Here is a 23,464-nt window from a genome sequence, read left to right on the forward strand (position 1 = left end):
GGCCGAACCCTAGACTGGGTTTTAACTCCATGATCACTTGAAACACATGTAGAAGTAATTTATTTTAGAACATCTATTACCATTGCCTCGAAACACAGTGATTAATTACTGCTGTTTGTCTGGGAGAGAATGGAGAGCCTTAATGATGAAGAGAAATTCTACACAACAGACTGTTTTGCATCTCTGGTCAGGAACGACAGAAACAATAAAAACATGTATACAGAAGGAAGTGAGATAATATGATTTAATCTAGCTAGCTAATTATTTGTGACAGCCATAATTGTTATTTACCTAAAGACAGCCTTGTGTTGTGTTACCTCAGTTTTATTGTAATGTCTCCTATTACTATTATCATCAAGGTTGTTCACAGTGTGTCTTCTGTTTTATTACTCTGGTGTGCGAACATTCTGAGGTGAAGCTTGAGATACTCAAATTGACTCTCGGTGAACACCCCCAGAGTAAACAAACACAAACAAACACACACACACACACACAACATGGGCGTAAATCCCGGGGGGGAAAAAAATATTTAAAAAATATCACACTCTCTATTGTGAAAAATATGTGTGTATACCTACATAATTGTGTAAGTAGAAAAAAAAAAACAACGCAAAAAATGCATTTAGAAACAATTGAGTTCCCCCTACCCTTCCTCACAGTGGTTTGACCCACTGCGTGCTTTCCCAATCATCTCACCTAGTCTGCACACAGGTGTGTGGTTGTGGCTCAATTAATGTTAAACTCCATTCAGTAGGGGATTTTATTCACTTTAAATAAAGCGATTCTCTTTAATGTAGTTGATGCAGACTCATTCATAAATTAGTTGCGGCAAAAATCCTGATTACCGATGTAATTTTCCATGAATCTGCTATATTAGTGATTAAAATATGATTTAACTAGTTAACGTTAGCTTGTTTACAATAGCTTGTTTACAATAGCTAGTTAACGTTAGCTTGTTTACAATAGCTTGTTTACAATAGCTTGTTAACATTAGCTTGTTTACAATAGCTTGTTAACATTAGCTTGTTAACATTAGCTTGTTAACATTAGCTTGTTTACAATAGCTTGTTCCATAGTGCACTGTAACTAACACGTCAAAGCCGTTTCCCACGCAGTGTTTTATTTAGGACGACTTGGCATAATGTTAACTTAATATTAACGGCAACAATTAGCATACTGTTTAGAATATTTACTAAATGAGCACTGAGCTACGTCCGAACTGACCTCACTGTATTTTTTGTATAATCAATTTCTATTCTGTTCTTAAGTGTCTTAATTAATTTTAAATCAAATTTTAAACCTTTTTTAATTACTTGTTTTTATTGTTGTGATTATTTTTTTATCATAGTTTTACTTTCTTTATGTAAAGCACTTTGAATTACCATTGTGTATGAAATGTGCTACAGTATAAATAAACTTGCCTTGCAGAGACTAGATAAAATGGCGGAGAAAAGTAAAATTTGAACCTGCAACTTTGAAAATAACCGTAATGACACGTCTCCATGCTACAATAATAACGATAAAAGCAACGTTTTTCACTGTGGGGACATACAGTGTCTTTATAAGTACAATTTGACTGTATTATTTGTGTCCCCCCTTCAAAAATTGCTCATAAGAAATTTTATATTTATTGTATTTGTATACTGTTAAAGGAAATTTACCCCCATGCACACACACACACACACACACACACACACACACCTATTCGTTTTATTTAGTTTCCACCTTTGTTCCACCCTTTTCACTTTTTTTAGAGAAGATGAACAGATGGAAATTTAAATTAATGAAATTAACAATATAACAAATCAGTTTTTTCCCCAGACTTGTACAATTTTATTAAATTTCTTTATTCAAAGCAACTTAAGGTTACATCTAGCTTCAGCTAACATAGTCTGGACACACTTCATTCATAAAGACACATGTTCATTCCTACAGTACAATTTACAAGATTCCACAAGCAGAAGGAGAAAATCCACACACATGATCCAAGTATGAAAAATGAAAAAGAAACCATAGATAAACTTAACCTTAGCTGTTTTACAATATCAAATATTTATAGTCAACAACCAAGAATTGTCCTCCATTAATAAAAACAAGTGTTTGCAGACTCACATGTAAGTGAAAAGTCTTTTACTTTTCACAGATGCACTTTTTGATTCTACTACAAGAAGCATCAAACCATGTATGTATGTTACCATGAGCATCCCCCAGAGCAGCACAATTCTCTCCAGAAGGGTCCTTCTTTTTCCAGTTATCAGGCTCATTTGGTCTCCCGGGAGCGCTATACCAGAATCTTTATAGAATAAAATCAGTTTAATGTAATTTGTTTCTTTAACAATTATTTCATTTCATGTAAAAAAGTATATGTATTACTGGAGCTTTGTAAAATTAGTTTATAGACTGTGTGAGTGAACACTGTTCTTACGTTACACCTGTCTCCTTTAAAGGCTTGTTGTTCACCCACATCCACTGTCCTTCAGTCTCCAAGTCATTCAAACCAATCCAGTGTGTTTCTCCAATTTGTGAAACTACAAAATCCTAATATAGAAAATAACATACAATAAAGCTTATAACTATAATAAGTTCAAGTGATATAGAGGCCAAAAATGTAATTTTATCTGAAAAACTGATAAGGAAAAAGCTCTACACTTCAAACCTGTTCAGTTTGGCTGGTTATAATCACCAGGTGGCCTCCTTTCTCCACACAGTAATCTCGACTCTGTGTCCAGTTCAGTTTAAAACTGGAGAAGTAATAACTCTTTAAACCAAGAGACTTCCATCCTTCCTCACATTGTCCATTGTTTTTATTTGCTGTTTTTCAAGATGAGATTTAAAAAAATCAGTTATAAATTCAGATAATACATTTGCATACTCTATATACTGTAGCATGGCTTTGCTTTGTTTTTGTCTATCTGTCTCTGTCTGTCTGTCTGTCTGTCTGTCTGTCTGTCTGTCTGTCATGATGGGAGAATCTTACCACTGCATGCTGCAAGTTCCTCCTGAACTTGCTGATGCTCCACCTTCAGTGCTTCAAACAGTTTTTTTATTTCTAAAGCCAAAAAGAATCATTTCTGATGCAAATGGGTTATTAGATAATGAGAATAAACCAGAAAATAAATAAATAAATAAATAATATAACAAAACAATAACAAAAGGAGCAAATACTAGAATTACTATTAGAAAATAAGCAGCACAAAACTTGAGGTTTTTAACCCACATATACACTGCAGCTACTGCAAAGCAAACAGGAAGCTCTAATAAACACTTACCCTTGGTTTCATGTTCCTGCATCATCAATGTTTCAGTAACATTAGAATACTGCTTACTTAATATCTCATGTGAAATCACTTTATTGTGATCTGTTGAAGAAAAATACTCAGGGTTAAATTAATTCACAGAGCAATAAAAACTAAATGTATAATTAATTAAGCAAAGAAATTTACGTTTTTCATGCTAGGATGAATTCATATCACTTAATGGATCGAAGGAGACACTTTATTATGATTTGATGATTGATAACAAAGATAAAGTTAATAAGCACAACTTAACACTTACAAAGGATCCCTACAGCACAGAGTGTTAATAAAACACCAAGTATTAGGAGACCAAAAGCATATCTGAAGATCTTTCCTGGTTTCTTCTTGTCTTTCAGCTCAGTGCGGTCAGAGATATCTGAGAGAAAAAGGTTAGTTATTTCATACATCTTTGTACTGTAAATAAATTCCTGACTCCAGGCTTGCAGACCCACTGCCCTTCACAGCTTCAGGGTTTTCCTTTCACTCAACACATGAGGCTTTAAACTAGCTGGGTGCCAAACCTCTGCCGGATCCATGAACTTCCAACCCACAGTCCCCATGATACAACGGACACATGGCAATAATAAAGTCTTCTTCTTCTTTTTAACTTCTAGTTTAATAGTCTAGTTTGTTAAAATCAAATGATAACTTTTCTTGAAATTTATTATAACTATTTAATAACCAGAAAAAAAATGTTGCATTTTGAAATCTGTTTGGTCAGAATGTTAGGTTCTGTAACAACAGCTGAGAGTTGTTATAAATGTGAATCAGATATTTCTATTAATGTGAGTTTTAATCATTCTAATAGCATGATTATTGTTTCGACAGCAAGTCATTCAAAGGGACTATTATGGAGATCACTATATATAATCTGAAGCTAATATTAAATATCGTTACAAATTGTATTATCAAAGAAAAATAGAGAATTGTAAATACGGTAACAATTTCTCTAAATAAATATTCATGTAACATTTATTGGATGATTTAGGTGAAATATTTCATGACAGTAAGTTTCACTCCCAGGTTGTTTTTAACACAACAAGCAGCACTTTTTTATTAGTTACTTCAAAATAAATAAAAATGAGAATTAACATTTATAAGTATTACATGTAACTACTATTTTTTTCCTCAAGAATCTCTTCACTTCAATTAAATGTAACTATAAATGGATAAAATTGTAAGTATTTAAATTTTATTATGAAAACAAGACTTACCTGAGCATGCTTTGTGCCTTGGTTGCCAGTTCTGTGCATTCACATAATCGTCAGTTCTCCGTCCAAACTATTTAAAACATCATTTAAATTGCTTGCTCACGCGTCATATTTACACCATAACTAAATTCAAAAGTATAAAAGTATCAGAGCTCTAACTGTAGGATAATTACCTTTTTTCCACCCATTCTTTAACCCGTGCTTCACTTTATAATCTTAAATTGAACCCTGTGATACCTGAAAATTGGTAGTAACTATAAAATTAGTTATAATCAGAAGGAAAGCGAGATACAGATCTACTGTGCAATAGCAGTGGGAGAGATGTAGCTTCCGTAGTAGATGGTTGAAAGTAACCACCCCAAGAACCCACTACAAAAAAAAAAATAAAACTAACTATAACAACCCTCCAGCACCCTGTTACAACTTGTGATATTTTTTCTGTTCCACTATGTGTGTTTTTGTGCTACGTCTTGTGTGCAGGTCAGGCTCCCAGAGTTTCCGGCCTGCCCTTGCTTTTCTTGATCCTGCCGTCCCGTGCTGATGACACTATTGGTGAACATATTTAACGAGGAAGAGCAACACTGATACAAGTGTGTCTTCTGTTTCATTTCTCTGGTGTCCGAACATTCTGAGGTGAAGCTTCAGATCATCCTCAAATCAACTCTAGTTGACTACCCCCCAGAGTGTATACACACACACACACACACACACACACACACACACACACACACACACATTCTTTTTATTTAGTTTCCACCTTTTTTCCACCCTTTTCTCTTGTTTAGAGAAGATTAACAGGTGGAAATTTTAAGTAATGAAATTAAAGACACTTCATTAATAAAATAAAACACATGTTCACACATGATCTTCTGATGTTCTAGTGGTGAAGACAAGCTAAAAATACAACATTTTACAATGTGGCAGAAAAGTGAAACTTCATGGAGTCTGATGTTAAAAATAAATAAATAAATAAATAAATATTAGTAACAAACTCTCAATATAGATGTATTGGATTCGAGCTGTATCGTTCTGTACTGTTAAATAAACTTCACAAAACAAATGATCATTTTATCTTATTTTATTTATCCCACATATGCTCCCAAACATATTCAAAGAAAACAACAAATACATAGAAATCACCTCATGAGTCTTCATATCAATTAAGTACAAAACATTGTTTTATGGTGAGTTTAGATGATAATGTTTACAGTTTAAAGTCCAGACCAATACTCGAGTCCAATGCAATTATTAAATCCCCAATTCCACATTGCAAAGACATGACAAAGCAAACTGGAATGCTGTCTATAGGCCTGCTGTCCTCAACGCCTCCAAGAGGCCATAGCAATAGCAGTAACCTCATCAACACTCAGATCCAATGTCAAAAGAAAATAGAATTAATCCACAGGTGAAGACCACAAATGAAGACACAATGATTCCTCCAGCAGATATTTGCCACTAACATGCTTCACTCAATACAGTGAGGTTTTTGGTTCTTGCCAGTTCCAACAAAAAAATCCTTTAGTAGAGCAAAAACTCAGAATTCTTCACACAAAAAGTTTAGATGCCATATATGAGAGAGAAGACAAACACATGGTTCTCCTCTCCCAAACAAATCTGCCTTACTCTATGCTAACTGGGCATATATGCTCAATTTCCCATTAACGCCCCTATGTGGCTTTCGATGGTATTACAGGTGAGAAAAAAAAAAAAAAAAAAAGGCAATATCTAAACAAAGCAGAACTAAATACTTCAACAACAAAAATAGTCGACAACCAAGAACTTTCCTGCATTCATAAAAACAAATATTTGCAGACTCAAATGTAAGAGAAATGTCTTTTACTTTTCACAGATGTACTTTTTGATTGTACTACAAGAAGCATCAAACCATTTATGTATGTTAACATTTGTGTTCCCCAGAGCAGCACAATTCTCTCCAGAAGGGTCCTTCTTTGTCCAGTTATCAGGCTCATTTGGTCCCTCTGGAGAACTAAACCAGAACCTACATACATAAGACATAAAAACTGTAATAAGTTTCTTAAATATTGAATTTATTTTATTCATAAGTGAATACATTACTGGAGCTTTGTAATAGTAAAATGAGTTTAGTGTGAAGACAAGAAGAGGTTAATGAGAAATAGTGTGTGTGAGTGAACACTGTCCTTACGTTACACCCGTCTCCTTTAAGGGCTGGTTGTTCACCCACATTCACTGACCCTCAGTCTCCAAGTCATTCAAGCCAATCCAGTGTGTTTCTCCAAATTGTGAGAAGAAAAAGCCCTAATGTAGAAAACAATTATATTAAATAAATAAATGATTAGATTAAATTATAAAGAGAAGCTCTACACTCACCTGTTCAGTTTGGCTGGTTATAATCACCAGGTGACCTCCTTTCTCCACACAGTAATCTCGACTCTGTGTCCAGTTCAGTTTATCAGTGGAGAAGTAGTAACACTTTAAACTAAGAGACTTCCATCCTTCCTCACAAAGTGTACAGTTTTGTTTTGCTTTTTTGAAAAGTTTAAAAAATAAATCAGTTATAAAATAAGATTATATAATCACTACATAAATTTTACAGTTATGTGAAACATCTTGTTTCTACTTAAAACATACTATCAGGAGCTACTTGGACACTTCCTTGGTGGCTGTTTACCCATAGGTGTTCCCCAGGTGTGTTGAACTGCTGTGTCACTTCTTCTCCATTTACCCTAATGTTTTACACTACATACACACACAGTTTGTACAGATGATCTTGTAAATTTTACTCTATTTTTTATCTGTAACTATTTTTATTGTACATATCTTATATTAGACAGTTATGACATTTCACTATACATACTACTGTGTTTGTTTGTATATGTGACAAATGAAATGTGAATTAGCTAAAAAGTGTTTGTATGGAGACTTTTGAGACATGATGAAATCTCTTACCAGTGGCTTTGTATTTTAGCCCCATCAGTTCGGCTGTAGTGTTCTCGTCTCCTTCACTTAACATCTCCGTGGAAACAACTTTATTGTGATCTGTTGAATAAGAACATCAGGGCTAAACTCAGACAAAGATGAATGAAAACGTTTCTAGGGGCCAAGCACCAACGGTACATAAATATTCTATTGTAATGTGTTGTATGTTTCTAGTATAAATGGCTGATAAAAGGAATTCTTCTAACTTAACCATCAAACTATTTTATTTATTGTAATTTGTTGAATGAGAGCAACAGATTAAAGTGCTATTTAATACTCACACAAGATCCCTACAGCACAGAGTGATGCTAAAGCTCCAAGCAGCAGAAGACCAAGAGCAGATATGATGATGTTGTATCTAGATGAAGCTAAATATTAAACATGTTTTAGTTAATAAATAATACAAGTAGAAGTTGGATAATCAGTATAATGAGTACAAAGACATACCTGTGCATTGTTTAGTCTTCGGATGCATCTGCTGTGTGTTCACATTGTCATCATCCACTGCTTGTAATTCTAACAATTTAAAAGTCCTTGGAATTTGTGATGCCTGATCACATATACTTACAACATCTAAAATATTTATTTAAAAATATAGCAGTTTCAGATGTCTACCTGTTGGATAATTAACTTTTCCCCCGTTTCCTAACCCGCGCGTCATGCTTCATATATGCTTTGTGATTCCAGGAAATGTTGTAGGTGAATCTTTTTAAAAATGTACTATTTCAGCCTTGGACCGTCCTGAAGTCACACCTTTGTACAGTAGTGTACATACAGTGTACTCCAGTAGTGCCTGTTTTACAATATTCCAAGACCTTTTTTGTGGAAACCTTTTATGTGTCTGTCTTTTATGGTCCCATTATGAAGATATCATAAGGAAGGAAGGATATTAAAAAGCTCTTTTTTTTGGAGAACTGATGACTGTGTATTTTCATAAACATCATCCTCTGTGTGTGATTATGAGCATTTATTTGGTGCTCATCATTTACAGCACTTGTTCAGATTTCTGCCTGTTGGAGAAAGACATTTTTAAATACTGTCTATTTTGCCATCTTTGTAGATTCAATTGAACTTTTTTGCTGTCATTCACTAACCCCACTAGTTCTACTCAGTATCAGTATTTAATCATCAAACAAACGCATACCTAGGTTTTTCAGCTCTGCGCGACAGTCTTCTGTATTCACTTAAACATCATCCTCTGTGTCTGATAATGAGCAGTGAAAATCTTGTCATTTACAACAATTCATGTAAACAATATCAAACATAACCATCAAACATGTATTTAAATATTTTTACATGTATAAACATTTCAGGCAAGCAGAATTCCTTTCTTCTTCTTGAATCTGCTGATGCTTCACCTTCAGTTCTTCATACAGTTTTTCTATCTCTATGGCAAATGTGAATAATTTCTGATACAAAATGGTTAATAGATGTTGATGATAATAAACCAGAAAATATAAGAGGAATATTAAAAAATAAGAAACGCAAAACTCAACAACTGAGTTTTTATCTCACATATACAGTAACTGCTAACTATTAAAGTAAACAGGGAGCTCTTAAAACCTCACATAACCCTTGGCTTTGTGTTTTGGGGTCATCAACATTGCAGTAACTAGCATACTGCTCACTTATAACACCGTATTGTATTTTTCTTTTATTCATTACTTAATTTATTACTTTACACTATTACGGGTCGAAGTCAAACTGACCACTAGGGGATGACCCAGAAACAAGCTTCATTTCATCTTTAAAGCATCAAATCCTCTAAAAACACGAAAAAACCTATATACCTAGTAAAGTTTATACTCTCAATATTTTTTAAGCCCAGACACAAAGCATAATATGATTCACAGCCTTCATAATAAAAAAAAAATTTTTTGGAGAAAGCTTACCTAGGTGGCGCTAGACCGGATTTTCCCTCACCTTTAGACGCGTCCCTTTCTTCACTGGGGTAATATATTCCAAAACAAATAATCCACAAAAATCCACACAGGTCCAAGGAACTGGAATCTGTAAGCCTTTTAATCCAAAACGCTTTGGTCGCGCCGCAAATATTCCGTTTGTGTTCCGAAAACTGGAAACAGAAGCGCGCCATCATCTTGTTTTGCCGCTCTAACGTCTCATTGGGGTATTCAAAAATTCTACGTAATTTACGTCATATTTATAGCCCAGGTCCTAACGAATCAAACAAGCCCTCACTTGAGCCAATCGGTGCTTGTATTGCAGAGATAGACGGCTGGGAAGCCAATGATGTCATGACATCATTTTTGGGAACCCGCCTTTGACTGACAATTACTCCTTCCAATAGCAATGAAATGGGCCGGGACCTCTACAGCTCTTTAGCCAATAAGCAGACGATTCCAACGATATGCTGCAACCCCCCTCTCTGCTGCCTGGATCTGCGTGAACAAGCTGCGCAGAAGAATTCTTGCGTAATCCTTGACCTTTTGTCCCTCTCACAGCTCAGGGTGTCAAGTTACAGGCCTGTTTTCACACCACAGTAGTAGAGAGAGAGTCTCTGCTTGTTTTAGGCCTTTTAAACTGAGCATGCAGTCTTTTAATTCAAAGTTATACAGTAAACAAGTACACAAAAACGCTGGACCAGACGACCATGGCCGTAGAAAAATATTTTTATTGAAGCCATTTTTGGGTCTTTTGACTTGAACTTTTTTTTGGTGAAAGCCAAGACATGTGGCTATGACTCTCAGTTGTTATTTGGTCCCTAACATGTTCCAGAAAAATAAGATTAATCAGTTTATCAGGTAAATAACCCAGGCGGAAATGAAAACCTTCCATTCTAGCCCCTGTAACTTTGTGCCATTTCCAATGAGACCAGGCTCTCTGACCCCTGTGTGTCAAAGTATGTGGGAGCTGTACCACTTTTTGTTGGGTAGATCATGTGGGCGAAAAACCTGCAAAAGGGGGCCAAGGCAAAATGGGGTTAAATAAATTAACAAGGGAATAATTTTAAATGTTGTAGAAATACTTTGTAGAGGTTAAAATAAATAAACACTGCTTTACAGACCATGTACATTTTAGTCAACGTATACTTTCTGTGAAAATATGAAAATGTGAAAATATGAAATATGAATATGCGTACAGACGTTACTGTGCATTTGTTGTACTTCTTTCACTTCAATTTTCAACAGCTTTAACTAAATGACCAAGAGTGGGGGAAAAGAATGAAATATTTATATGTAGACTAAAAGGCATCCATCCATCCATCTCTCTCTCTCTCTCTCTCTCTCTCTCTCTCTCTCTCTCTCTCTCTCTCTCTTTCTCTGACTCACACACACACACACACACACACACACACACACACACACACACACGTACGCTTTAGCTGAACTTGGTGTCTATGTTGAGTGTGGTTGTGTTAACCTTTGCTTTTACTTCTTTAGCCCTGCATGTATCAACAAGCATCAACTCAGAGACGTTCATGAAGCACTGTGCAGTTACAGAAAATAAAAAGTGCAAAAATCTAAAATTATATTCTACTAACATTTATCTCCTGGTGTTACTCGACAATTAAAAGACACCAACTGAACGTGGAATAAGTTTTTAAAGTTTGTAGACATTAAAATAAAGAAAGACTACTTTACAGACCCTGTAATTTGTACATAAATGAAAGAAGATGAATAAGATATAATTGAATAAGTGACATGTATGTTGATTTGTGTACAAATGTCCAGAGAAATGTGGTCAGAACATGTGCAGCTCTGAGAGGAATTTTACTGCAACAGCAGCGTGACTGATCTCCCCAGTAATACCTGCAATAATACCTGCAGTAACACCTGTACATGTTAGACAACAAATTCATCATTATATCACATTAATTAATGTATGTCATAAGATTCAAAAGGTATAGAAATTCGACAAAATAATATTTAATGTTTCTTAGAATTGACCAAACGTTTCATTACTGCCATTTAGTGGCCAATAGATGGACAGAAAATGAACAGCTGAAGTGAGTTTCAGGTTAAAGAGTCATGTCTTAGTGCTGTTTTAACCTGACCAACATGTTATTGCATTAAATACTGCAGTTTATGGCTGTTCTTATGAATGTATGAATGAAACCATATGTTTTATTATCCATCCTTTGTTACCCTCCTAAACACCATATGACTAACCTGGAACTGGAATGCTTACATAGTGCAAGTCATCATCTTTTAAAACAAAAACAAAACCATACATCATATTTTTAAGATCTATATTTTTATTCATTCTTATTGCTTTCTAAATGTTATTCAAAGCAACTTAACATTACAAAGTACATAGTAAATGTTCATAGATATGGAAAACTATACATTGTTATATTATGTTGAGATGCTAGTAAAGGAGCGAACTGTTTATCTAGACAGCAATAACACCTTAATTAGTAAACTGGAATTCATTACGTCTCACTAGCCTGAGTTGGAATTTTTTTCAACATGAAATATGAAGACATACAGTAGGTGTAAAGTTTGCTATACAATATCTATGACAACTATACGGTAAAATAAACCTTTAATACAAACTGTAGGTAAACTTAATGTTAGCTGTTTTACAATATCATATATTCATATTCAACAACCAAGAATTGTTCTCTGTTGAAAAAAAAAAACAAGTATTTGCAGTAAATGTAAGTAAGTAAAAAGAAAAGTCTTTTACTTTTCACAGATGCACTTTTTGATTGCACCACAGTGAGCATCAAACCATTTATCTGTGTCACCATAATTATGACCCAGAGCAGCACAGTTCTCTCCAGAAGGGTCCTCCTCTTTCCAGTTATCAGGCTCATCAGGTCTCCCGGGAGCGCTATACCAGAATCTTTATAGAATAAAATCAGTTTAATGTAATTAGTTTCTTTAACAATTATTTCATTTCATGTAAAAAAGTATATGTATTACTGGAGCTTTGTAAAATGAGTTTATAGACTGTGTAAGTGAACACTGTCCTTACGTTACACCTGTCTCCTTTAAAGGCTTGTTGTTCACCCACATCCACTGTCCTTCAGTCTCCAAGTCATGTAAACCAATCCAGTGTGTTTCGACAATTTGTGAAACCACAAAATTCTAATTTAGAAAATAACATCACATAAAGCTTATAACTACAGTATAATAAGCTCAAGTGAAATAGAGACCAAAAAATTACATTTTATCTGAAAAACTGGAAATAAAAGAAGCTCAACACTTCAAACCTGTTCAGTTTGGCTGGTTATAATCACCAGGTGGCCTCCTTTCTCCACACAGTAATCTCGACTCTGTGTCCAGTTCAGTTTATTAGTGGAGAAGTAGTAACACTTTAAACCAAGAGACTTCCATCCTTCCTCACATTGTCCATTGTTTTTATTTGCTGTTTGTCAAGACAAGATGAAAATCAGACTTTGGATAATATATTTGTGTACTCTATATTGCATGATTTTGCTTGTTTGTATAATCATATAACATTATCATGAGTAATATACAGTATTACTAATAGTACTGATGCATTTATATGATGTATTGCTATAATAAAATTCTGATGCCACAAATTAATATGCTACAAATAATTGAAATGTGCCATTTAAGACGAAAGTAAAGACCAATTAAAAAATGCGTCCCAAAATATGAAACATGCTTTCTCAAATTACCATGAAAATACAGTAATGTCAAATATCTGTCTGGCTGTCTGGCTGTCTGTCTGTCTGTCTGTCTGTCTGTCTGTCTGTCTGTCTTTCTGTCTAGACTATAATGCCAAAAATTTTGTGATGTCTGCCTTAACACGCACATGAACTTTAATGACATCCCCGTAATCTGTTGTGATTAATTTAGAGCTGTCCCACCCTTTGAAGCTCTAACAGCATCAACTCTTATTGGAAGGCTATCCACAAGAGTTTTGACCATTCCTCTAGAAGTGCATTTGTGAGGTCATACACTGATGTTGGACGAGAAGTCTCCACACTAATTCGTCTTAAAGGTGTTCTGTTGGGTTGAGACCTGGACTCTGTTCAGGCCAGTCAAGTTCCTCTACAACAAACTCACTCATCCATGTCATGTTGGAACAGAAAGATGCCATCCCCAAACTCTTCCCACAAAGTTGGAAGCAGGAAATTATCCAGAATGTCTTGGTATGTTGAGGCATTAAGAGTTCCTTTCACTGGAACTAAGGGGCCAAGTACAACCCCTATAAAACAACCCCACACCATAATCCTCTCTACCAAACTTTACACTTGGCACAATGCAGTCAGTTAAGTACCATTCTCCTGGCAACCGTTAAGCCCAGACTCATCCATCTGATTTCCAGGCAGAGAATTGTGATTTGTCACTCCAGAGAAAATGTTGCAGCTGCTCAGACATGAAAAGCCATTCCATGAAGCACTCTACGCACTGTTGTTGAGCTAATCTGAAGGCCACACAAAGACTGGAGGTCTGTAGCTATGGACTCTGCAGAAAGTTGGTGAGTTATGCACACTGTGCACCTCGGCATGTGCTGAACCTGCCCTGTGTTTTACATGGTCTACCACTTTGTGGCTTAGTAGCTGTTATTCCCAGCTATCTACTGTATCTACCCACAATGATGAGAGAATCTTACCATTGCATGCAGCGAGATCTTCCTGAACTTCCAGATGCTTCACCTTCAATGCTTCATACAGTTTTTCTATCTCTAATGAGAATAAACCAGAAAAAAAAATAAATATTAATAACAAAGGGGGCAAATTACTAGAAGAAGGCAAAAAGCATAAAACTGTTGGGTTTTTAATCCACATATACACTGCAGCTACAGCAAACTATTAAAGGAAACAGGAAGCTCTTATAAACACTTACCCTTGACTTTATGTTCCTGCGTCATCAATGTTTCACTAACATTACAATACTGCTCACTTAATATTTCATATGAAACCATTTTGTTGTGATCTGTTGAAGAAAAATACTCAGGGTTAAATTAGTTCACAGAACAATAAAACCTAAATGTATAATTAATTAAGAAAGAAATGTTTTTCTTGCTAGGATGAATTCATCTCACTTGATGGATCAAAGGAGACACTTTATTATGATTTGATGATTGAGAACAAAGATAAAGATGATAAGCACAACTTAACACTTACAAAGGATCCCTACAACACAGAGTGTTAATAAAACACCAAGTATTAGTAGGAGACCAAAAGCATATCTGAAGATCCTTCCTGGTTTCTTCTTGTCTTTCAGCTCATTGCGGTCAGAGATATCTGAGAGAAAAGAGTTCGTTATTTCATACATCTTTGTTCCAGAGTCAGATCTAGACCCACTGTATTATGTTGTTACGGAAATAAACTGTTGCTTTTTCCATTATTAGTTTGATAAAATATAGATAAATATTAGACTAGATATTTTTAATAGGTTACATTAGATTTGACCCATTATAAATATTTATATGTAATATTTGTATAAACATTTTGCATCCCGAAATCCTGGTTACTTGTTACCTGGTTACTAGTGTTATGTGTGACATAACACTAGTCTGAATTGTTTTTGTTTTTTTTATGTTGTTGTAGTCGTCATTCACTAACCTCACTATTTCTCAGTATCAGTATTTAATCACCAGACAAACACATACCTGAATTTTTCAGCTCTGCATGATAATCTTCTGTATTCACATAAATATCATCCTCTGTGTCTGATAACGAGCAGACACAATAATATTGTCATTTACAACACTTCATGTAAACGATACCAAACATAACCATCAAACATTTATTTAAATATTTTTACATGTATAAACATTTCAGATATCTACCTGTTGGAGAGTGATAGTTTTCACTACTGTCCATTTTGCAGAGATCAAAACTTATATCTTCATAGATATGGAATAAAAACACTGTCAATAATAATCGTACGTAATTCAAAGCATTTGTGAGTATATTTTAATTTTGCGGAGTTGGATCCCAAAATTTTTACGGCCACGACAGTTTACAGATACAAGATTTTGTGTATTTGTTCAAATACAATTCCAAAATGTACGACTATGACAGTTTATACGCACAACGCTTGTTTTCACAACACCTCTTTTTCACACACGAAAACGGTCTGCGAAACAACTGTCAAAAATACGTCATCACCTTCACAGGCATTACTATCCGAGGGAAGATGAATCGATTCCACGAAATGCGCATGCGCCCCGCCCTCTTTTAAACCACTGGCGAAATGGCGGATCAGCAGCCAAGCGCTCACTCATCATCAGTGTTGTATAAAGTATTAGAAAACAATACTTGAGTAAAAGTACAAGTATCATACTAGAAAAAGACTTTGTTAGAAGTGAAAGTCACCTTTTAGAATACTACTCAAGTAAAAATCTTAAAGTATCTGATATTTACTGTACTTAAGCATCAAAAGTAATTTTCTGATTTTTAATGTACTTAAGTATTTGAAGTAAAAGTAAAAAGTAAAATTTCAGTGATTTTCGGTAGGCATAAGATCAGGGGCAGTTCTAGGGTTTCATCTTTAGGGGTTTTAGCCCTCAGTGAGAATGTAAAACAAGAAGAGTTTTATATTATATATTATATGACTACATAGTAAGCCAAAAGTTATGGTATTATTAAATGGCAAAAGTGGACACCAAAATGTTATGCATGATGTAATGATGCCAGTCTTGAATCAGATCAGTTCATGTATGTGTGTATTCTCTACAGTGTGTCCAATGAATGCAGTCATTAATAAACTAATATTCACAAAGAATATTTAATGTTCAATAAAAAATCAATAAATGTTATTTTTATTTAGTATTGTATGGATTGTTTGCATTAATATTTTGTTTGTGCTACAACTCTGGTAATAAGAATAGTGAAATTTCACTGCTTTTGGTTGCTGTATTTGCAGCTTTTCGATTAACGTTATAGATAAACGCCTCCAGCTCTGACTGCGCGTGCACGCTGCGCGTACCTGTGCTTCTCCGTACAGCGTGCGGAGCATAATGCAATCTAGGAGCAGTGATCCACCAAACCTCCCTTATTGCAGTCACACATTTCTTCTGATTCTATTTTGTAGTAACGAAGATGCTTAGTGGAAATATAATGGAGTAAAAGTATACATTTTATCTAGGAAATGTAGTGGAGTAAAAGTGAAAGTTGACATAAATTTAAATAGCGAAGTAAAGTACAGATACGCGACATTTCTACTTAAGTACAGTAACGAAGTGTTTTTACTCCGTTACATTACAACACTGCTCATCGTCTCAGGTAAGTTTGTTTTTTCTTCCAAATTCGGACATGTTTAAGGGTTAGTTATCACTAATAACAGAGAGGAGTAATATTACAGAGATAGGTTAACTATAGTAAGATTAGCTCTCAGAGTAAGGTTACATTAGGTGCTTAAAGAATACAGCTGTTTAGGAGGTCATCACTGCAGTCTGTAGCGTGATGAGATAGGTGTTGGAAAAAATCTTAGTAGAAATAATTAAAATATTATTCCTTACAATACTATAACCAAAGTAAAGTATTAGGCCTTGCAAAATATTACAATTGCTGTCATAAGACATATGTAGGTGATGTTGTAGGCCAAAGATGTTTATTGCAACCAGATTCGGGGCTGTTAGGCCTAGTCAGTCTGAGCACATTTGTAATAACAACTTGTTATGTAGAAGGGAAAATACCATTGTTCCCAGACCTTAGCTCATAAATTGTTATGGAAAATGAAGAACACCATGGTTCTCAGACCTTGGTCCATAGCAATAACATGTTATGTAGAATGAAAAAAACAGTGGTCCACAGACCTAGGCCCTGAGAAATAAAGGGAGGAAAATCCATATATGGGCATGTGGTGCTCATAAACTGTTGTGCAGACTGAAGAAGGCCCAGGTGTTTAGTCTGAGGTCATGAAAAATAAGGGGAGGAAAATCCATAAATGGGCATATGGGTGAAAGGTAATGTGAAATAAGGGGAAATTGGGTCAGTGTATTTAGAAAACATAGGAGATGATTTTGGTAAATAAGGTGATATGGCACCTGGGCTCCTAGGAGCGCCAGGGTATATATTGAGAAGATATCTGAGGTTTTTTTTTGGTTCTTCGGGGGTGAAGGTGTGTGTGTGCGTGTGGGGGGCGCGTGCGCGCGCACACGGGCACGTGCCCGTGTCCGCGGGTCAAGGTGGGTGGTTTTTATTTTTGCAAGGACGTCGCGAGAGTTCTTGTTTTTCTTGATTGATTTTGCATGACATGCTCTTTTTGGGGGTTTTCATTTGTTACTTTGAATTTGGCAATTTGTTACTTTTAATTTGGCAAATTATAATTTGTTGGCTGATTGACCACAATAAAGAAGTTTGCTCATTCTCATCCAGGTCTGAGGAGTTTTCTCAGTATTTTTGTAGTAATTATAGAGTTAACAGTGAAATTTAACTAAAGGCCTAAGAGAAGAGATCACCCAGTGATGTGTCGACTTGGAGACCGGCTCTGAGTTCCGACATATCTAATGGCACCCCAGATGGGACTTCAAAGGGGCTAGCTTGACCTGTGTCCGGGACCAGGACCACTCTCTCTGAAGGGTCACAGAGGCCGGCCATAATATTAAGGTAAGCAGACGCCTGTTATATTCGAAGTCTGTGCGTAGTGAATCTGTGACCTGAAAAGGGAGGGGTGGCCCTGGGAGGCGGACAGCTGCCCTTGAAGTCAAGAACTCTTAAGGGTGAAATACAGTATAATCAGTATAATAACTGGATGAGAAGGGAAATAGATAAAGTTGTTTTTTGTTGTGATTTGTGACTGTGTGAGTGGCAGGGTAAAATCTCATGTGCGGATTCTGTTGTGAGAGGCACACACACACTTAGACAGAGAGAGAGGTGTGTGTGTGTGACAGGCATAATCTCATGAGTGAGTTCTGTCGTGAGAGACACGCACACGGAGAAAGAGGGAGAGGTGTGTGTGTGTGTGACAGAACAAAATCTCATGGGTGCATTCTGTCGTGAGAGACACACACACGGAAAGAGCGAGCGAGAGACAGAGTGAGGGGTGTGTGTGTGTGTGACAGAAAAAAACTCATGAGTGAATTCTGGTGTATACATTTTTTTACTTACTTATATTTTTAGTATTAAGGATTGAAAATTCCTGTGGCGTACCGCCGGTGTGTATATAACTCACAGCCGGGACTGAACGGGCAGGTGGAGAAAACGCGTTGGCCCTAGATAAGGTAGGGCTGGTGGGGGCCCCCTGGGGTACGGTAAAGTACCCCGTATTTATAAGTGTTATAAGTGTTTATATACGTGCACGTTATCATCATAAATATACGGCACATAAGTACACAGTCATAAATGGCACATAAGTACACAGTCATAAATATACGGTCATAAGTATATTATAAGTGTACGCCATATATAAAATATTATAAGTGTACGCCATATAAGTATACATAAATGATAAGTGTACGGTGTGTAATGTGTATGAATTGTTTATGTGCACATGTGTATTTGTGTATTGTCAAACTGAATGACGATTCAGTTTGATGTGTGATAAAGTATAAACAAGCAATTGTGAAGTGTTTTATGGCACTTATAAGATCTTATAAAATGAGTTGCAACGGAAAAAAGCGCTAAGTCACACAAGCAGAACATAACATTTATTTAAGTTACACAAGCATTCAGTTATAACAGAGAACTGTATGAGACACACTGAGTGAAAATAAGATTCACCTGATTCATCTGATTCACCTTGCTTCATAGTTTTCAATATTTTTTAATAAATCCCCAAGGGTCCAAGAAGTATCTAAGCCTTTTAATCCAAATTGCTGTGTTCGCCTTACAATAGTTATTTTTTTGACCGAAGACTGTGCACGGAGTTTATTCCCGTCCATTTTTTTTTTCCGACTCTCGCTTCCTAGTTGATGAACTACAAATTTGGTGTCATATTTGTAGTCCAGCTCACATGAGCCAATAGGTGCCCCATAGAGCAGAGATAGACAAGCTTAGAAGCCAATACCCGGTAACCGGTATTTGTTTGGCAGTTGGACCAGCCAGTAACAAGTAGCGAGACCCTGACGTCCCTTTAGCCAATAAGGAGACGATTTTAACGAGGAGCGATAAGGGCCATCTGGCAAGGGGCCAGGTGTGCCCGCTACTGAAGAACACTGTGAAAACAAGATTGATTGTTATGACTTAATTTCCAAAGCTGAAAACACACACATACACAGAACAGCTTTTCTGAGTTTTTCTCTTTTCGTGAGCAGATACTAATGCCTAGTGGGAAAACATCCATATAATAAATCATTTTAATTTTGTTAAAGAATTTAAACAATTCTTGGGCCATTCTTTTTGACTTCATAAGTTTTGTTTGTTTTGTTGGGGAAAGTTTTTTTTAGTAGTGTTACACCAGGTGTAAGTTATTTTTATTTTATTTATTTTATTTTTTGTCTTTGTTTTATTTTATTTTTTATTTTTATTTTTATTTTTTTGTTGTTTGTGTTTGTTTATATGGATCCCATTAGCTGAAAGTCTATGCAACCAGCTAGTCTTCCTGGGTCCACACATATGCATATTCATACATACAAATCTGTTTTTAATTCATAACAGGACTAGACATAACTACAATATGATTTATAATTAATTACATTAAGACATATAAGAACCTAATGTAGTGTTTTTGTTTCAGTAAAAGAAACCCTCCATTCTAGCCTCTGTAACTCTGTGTCAGTAAGGCCTAGAATCACCTTGACATTTGTAACACACACACACAGAGATTGTTTTGGTTCCAATGAGATTGTTGTTTTTTCTTTCTCTCTTTTCTGAGTGTTAGAGGTTTTAGAAGCTGAAAACTTGGAGCATTATCTAACCGTGTAGAGTTATATTATGTTATAAGTGGGTCGTTAGATGAGACAATTACCAACAAGTTAACAACAATTTAATTGATTTGTTCTTTTCACTTTTATTTTTTATTTGTATTTTTTCCTTTTTGACAATGTAACAACAATTTAATTTTTACAACTTAACAATTTGTTTTGATTATTTATCTAAGTGATTTAACAGTGATTTAACTGGTAGTTTATTTGATCGATTGATTGTTTATTTGATTTTATTTGATTTATTAGTGAGTTAATTAATTGAATAGGTCAATACTTGGTTGAGTATGTAATTATTTGAATGTTCAGTTGATTTGATTTTAATCAATTTTAATTTAATTTTTATTTTGATTGAAGTTATACTTATTGGACTTATACTCTGATCTTGATATCTGCCTTGTCTTTCCTGGAGAATTATACTAGAAGGAATCCTGCACAACCACGTTGTCCAGAAAAAGAATAAACGTTCAACTGCAATAATTACAGAACCACGTGACAGTGCCACAAGGGCGAGACAAGGGTGCATGATGGAGAAAGGTAAAAGAACTTAATTACTCCAGCTGCAATTGTAATAATAAAGCACAAGATGGCTGAAAAAGAAATTAAGAAGTACAGTACATGGAAAAAATGGCAAGACCGGACAAAAGGAGAATTGCAGTGGCCTGAAGGAGGGACGTTTGATGAGGTAAAATGCAGGAAGATGAGAGTAAGTATAAAATGCTGGGGAGAAGTAAAAAGCATGGTGAAATTTTTTTTGTTTAAATTTTTTACATTTTAGTAAGTTTTTTAGGAAAATGTTGTAATATTGCAATGTTGGGCTTTGCTAGGAGCAGAATTTCTGTATTTGTACTTACTTTGTCTGATCAGATATACAGAGCATTTAGGCATTCATTTGCAGGGTTGATTGCTTACTGTGCATAATAATATGATGTATGAATGGGCATTTATTGATATGGGTATTGAGAAGAAAATATTTAGGAGAACTTTTGTTTCTGTTTTGCTTTTGATTTTTGTTCTGTCACTTTTGGTGTGGTTGGAAGTCTGTGATTGGTTGCAGTGATAGGCCCTAAGACAGCTCTTTTCTACTGAAAAGCACAGGCGAACATTGCACTTGCTACACAGTGTGTTTGTGTATCCACTATTACAGTAAACTGGAAGAATAGACTAACTGAAAGAGAAATCTACATATTATCCAGCATATCCATTTGCACCTGTCCCTGTAATTATGGTCTAATTGAAAATAAGTATAAATTTAAAAGAAAAGCACATTTAGAAATGAATTACAGTGAATCATCTTACAGTTTAAATTTCGATTTGTGATGATGTAAGAAGTGCAGTGTCTTTATGTAAGGCATAAGGCATAAGGCTATTTTGACTCCCACTTTGGCCCAAACTTGTAGAATTACAGCATGGACATAAGCTCTAGTTTTCCAAAAATAACTAAATATGTACGTGTTCTAGACATTGTAATGAACACAGAAACTTTTTTGAGGAATTTTATACGGATCTTGACAAAACCAGTCATGGAAAAAAATAAATAAATAAATAAATTTGCAGGTAGGATGAGTTCATGGCCAAGTGACTGGACAAATAAACAAGGTGGTGTTGTAATTCTGCAACGGTGGGATTTACAGGGTTAAAGAAGCTAAAAGCAGAACAGAGTAAAGAACAGGAGTAAGAGTAGGCTACAGCCCCACCCTCAGGTGAATGTGAGGAGCAGCTGCAACACCTATCTTATAACGAACATTACAGATCCGAGTACAATGGGATCCATCAATACAGTTGGGAGAAGGAGGTGAAACACAAGAAATAGAACTGGAGATTACAGGAGGGCAAGTCAGAGGAGTAATCCGGCAGACGTCAGCAGAAAAAGAACGTCCCAAGGGAGAGCAAGAGGACTGCCCTCCCATGGTAAAGGGCGGCAGCAGAGGAGAAGAAAGAAAATACCCAGAATGCCCAGAAGGGGCTACAGGAGGAAGAGAGGAAGTGCTGGAAGATGATGAATACCGACGCCTGTACTGGGACAGGAAGGGGACTCCCACTTATCGAGGCAACAAGCAGAGGAGCGTAATATGGAGTGGTTGACTGAATACACACGCCCGCCAGGTTTAAAAAAACACAGCACACCGACTCCCTGGGCAAGAGAATACATTAAGCCACGAATGGAAGATGTCTGCCAGCCGGGAAGGAGAGGATCAATAAAGCCCGGGCAGATGGAACATGGAACATCATAAGAACCTCAGCTAAGCCCAGGGGTCCCTAAGCAAACCAAACGACTGTGTGACAAAAAGGACCCTCATAGCGGTCCAGGAGGAGCAAGAAAAGAAACAACAGACCAAGGCAGATGGGAATTTATTACCCAATGGAAAGACAGGGGAGGTGCGGCAACGGCATCAACAGCTGGTGGAAGGTACAGAGATGCCCGGCGAGAGAATAAAAGGACGGAGTGACCAAAAGTCTCTCACCCCAATGGAAATGGTGAGCGATGACGACATAAGCCCAAGGGCGGCCCCAGTTGATGTGGAGCCCCAGCACGATATGAGAGGAGTGAGAGTGAGACTGGAGGGAGAAGTGCAGCTGACCCCCCTGGAAACAGCAGGAAAGAGCAATAAAGGAAGCTCTGGAACGAAGCCAGAAAGCAGATGTGACGATGGAGGAGTTATGAGGTCAGGCATCACGACTGGAGATGAAGGTGGAGGAATAGGAGTTTGAATATAAAAAAACTTGGAGGAAGAACAGAAACGAGCGGAGAAACAATTCAAAAATCTCCAAAGAATAAGGAAGGCACGGAAGAAGTATGAAAATCTGTGCATGAGACACCCAGAGTCCCAGATCATGAGAATGGGAGAAATGCCACGTACTCTGACTTCATAATGGAATTACATGAAGCGTAAGGCTTTTTTGTGATGCTTTTCCAGGGAAGATGGATATGACAAAGATTGCGCTGTGCACATGGGAAGCCAAGGAAGACAACAGGTGTCTGCACAGATGCCTGCTCCAATGTTTCAACAAGGAGCAGGGCAGTCAGGAATGCAGCATGCACTCGCAGCAACACCACAAGGAGCTGGGAATTGGGCAGGCCAATGGCTGGGCCCAGGATTTCAAGGACGAGCCCCAGCACCACCTGGAGGGGGCCCATCGGGCCCAACTCCAGGAGGAATGTGAAGAGGCCCAGAGAAGCCAGAGGGGGAGCTGGTGCAGTGTACCACCTCATTGCATCCTGCACAAGAACCAACAATTATGGTG

At 36.4% G+C, this 23,464-nt stretch overlaps 3 protein-coding genes and 1 long non-coding RNA gene across 5 annotated transcripts in view; 1 reads left to right on the plus strand and 3 right to left on the minus strand.

Annotated features, from left to right (window-relative positions):
• Positions 1-23,464, plus strand: part of LOC113662805 (C-type lectin domain family 6 member A-like) — a 229,774-nt gene that overhangs the window by 143,736 nt on the left and 62,574 nt on the right. The gene's annotated exons all lie outside the window — the stretch shown is intronic.
• On the minus strand, positions 1,805-5,102 carry LOC125140670 (C-type lectin domain family 4 member F-like). Its single transcript, XM_047809827.1, has 8 exons — positions 4,681-5,102; positions 4,511-4,577; positions 3,556-3,672; positions 3,270-3,359; positions 2,978-3,049; positions 2,657-2,811; positions 2,426-2,538; positions 1,805-2,293 (listed from the first exon to the last, which is right to left on the minus strand). The coding sequence occupies exons 1-8, from the start codon at positions 4,693-4,695 to the stop codon at positions 2,131-2,133; spliced, it is 792 nt and encodes a 263-aa protein (XP_047665783.1). The 5' UTR covers positions 4,696-5,102; the 3' UTR covers positions 1,805-2,130.
• LOC113659005 lies at positions 5,586-9,245 on the minus strand. Of its 2 annotated transcripts, XR_007139877.1 has the most exons (8): positions 8,081-9,245; positions 7,913-7,981; positions 7,747-7,833; positions 7,436-7,525; positions 7,118-7,225; positions 6,857-7,011; positions 6,672-6,784; positions 5,586-6,506 (listed from the first exon to the last, which is right to left on the minus strand). It is a non-coding gene; the product is annotated as an uncharacterized LOC113659005 (long non-coding RNA). The 2 variants fall into 2 exon arrangements; XR_007139876.1 differs by having other exon boundaries at positions 7,913-9,245.
• On the minus strand, positions 11,671-15,386 carry LOC113659004 (C-type lectin domain family 6 member A-like). Its single transcript, XM_027171542.2, has 8 exons — positions 15,200-15,386; positions 15,020-15,079; positions 14,532-14,651; positions 14,251-14,340; positions 14,018-14,089; positions 12,645-12,799; positions 12,407-12,519; positions 11,671-12,274 (listed from the first exon to the last, which is right to left on the minus strand). Exons 1-8 carry the CDS (start codon positions 15,231-15,233, stop codon positions 12,112-12,114), a joined length of 807 nt encoding a protein of 268 aa, XP_027027343.2. The 5' UTR covers positions 15,234-15,386; the 3' UTR covers positions 11,671-12,111.

Source organism: Tachysurus fulvidraco, unplaced genomic scaffold (genome assembly GCF_022655615.1).
Source record: "Tachysurus fulvidraco isolate hzauxx_2018 unplaced genomic scaffold, HZAU_PFXX_2.0 HiC_scaffold_51_np12, whole genome shotgun sequence".
NCBI classification, from domain to species: Eukaryota; Metazoa; Chordata; class Actinopteri; order Siluriformes; family Bagridae; genus Tachysurus; species Tachysurus fulvidraco.

Excerpts from the sequence above, each read along its gene's own strand:
- LOC125140670 (XM_047809827.1), bottom strand. Across the intron at positions 3,360-3,555 it reads CTGTGCTGTAGGGATCCTTT|ATCACAATAAAGTGATTTCA; the intron begins GTAAGTGTTAAG and ends TTTCTTCAACAG. Across the intron at positions 2,294-2,425 it reads TTAAAGGAGACAGGTGTAAC|ATTCTGGTATAGCGCTCCCG; the intron begins GTAAGAACAGTG and ends TATTCTATAAAG.
- LOC113659004 (XM_027171542.2), bottom strand. The coding sequence starts at position 15,233 with ATGGACAGTAGTGAAAACTATCACTCTCCAACAG. Across the intron at positions 14,090-14,250 it reads GCAGGAACATAAAGTCAAGG|AGATAGAAAAACTGTATGAA; the intron begins GTAAGTGTTTAT and ends TATTCTCATTAG. Across the intron at positions 12,275-12,406 it reads TTAAAGGAGACAGGTGTAAC|ATTCTGGTATAGCGCTCCCG; the intron begins GTAAGGACAGTG and ends TATTCTATAAAG.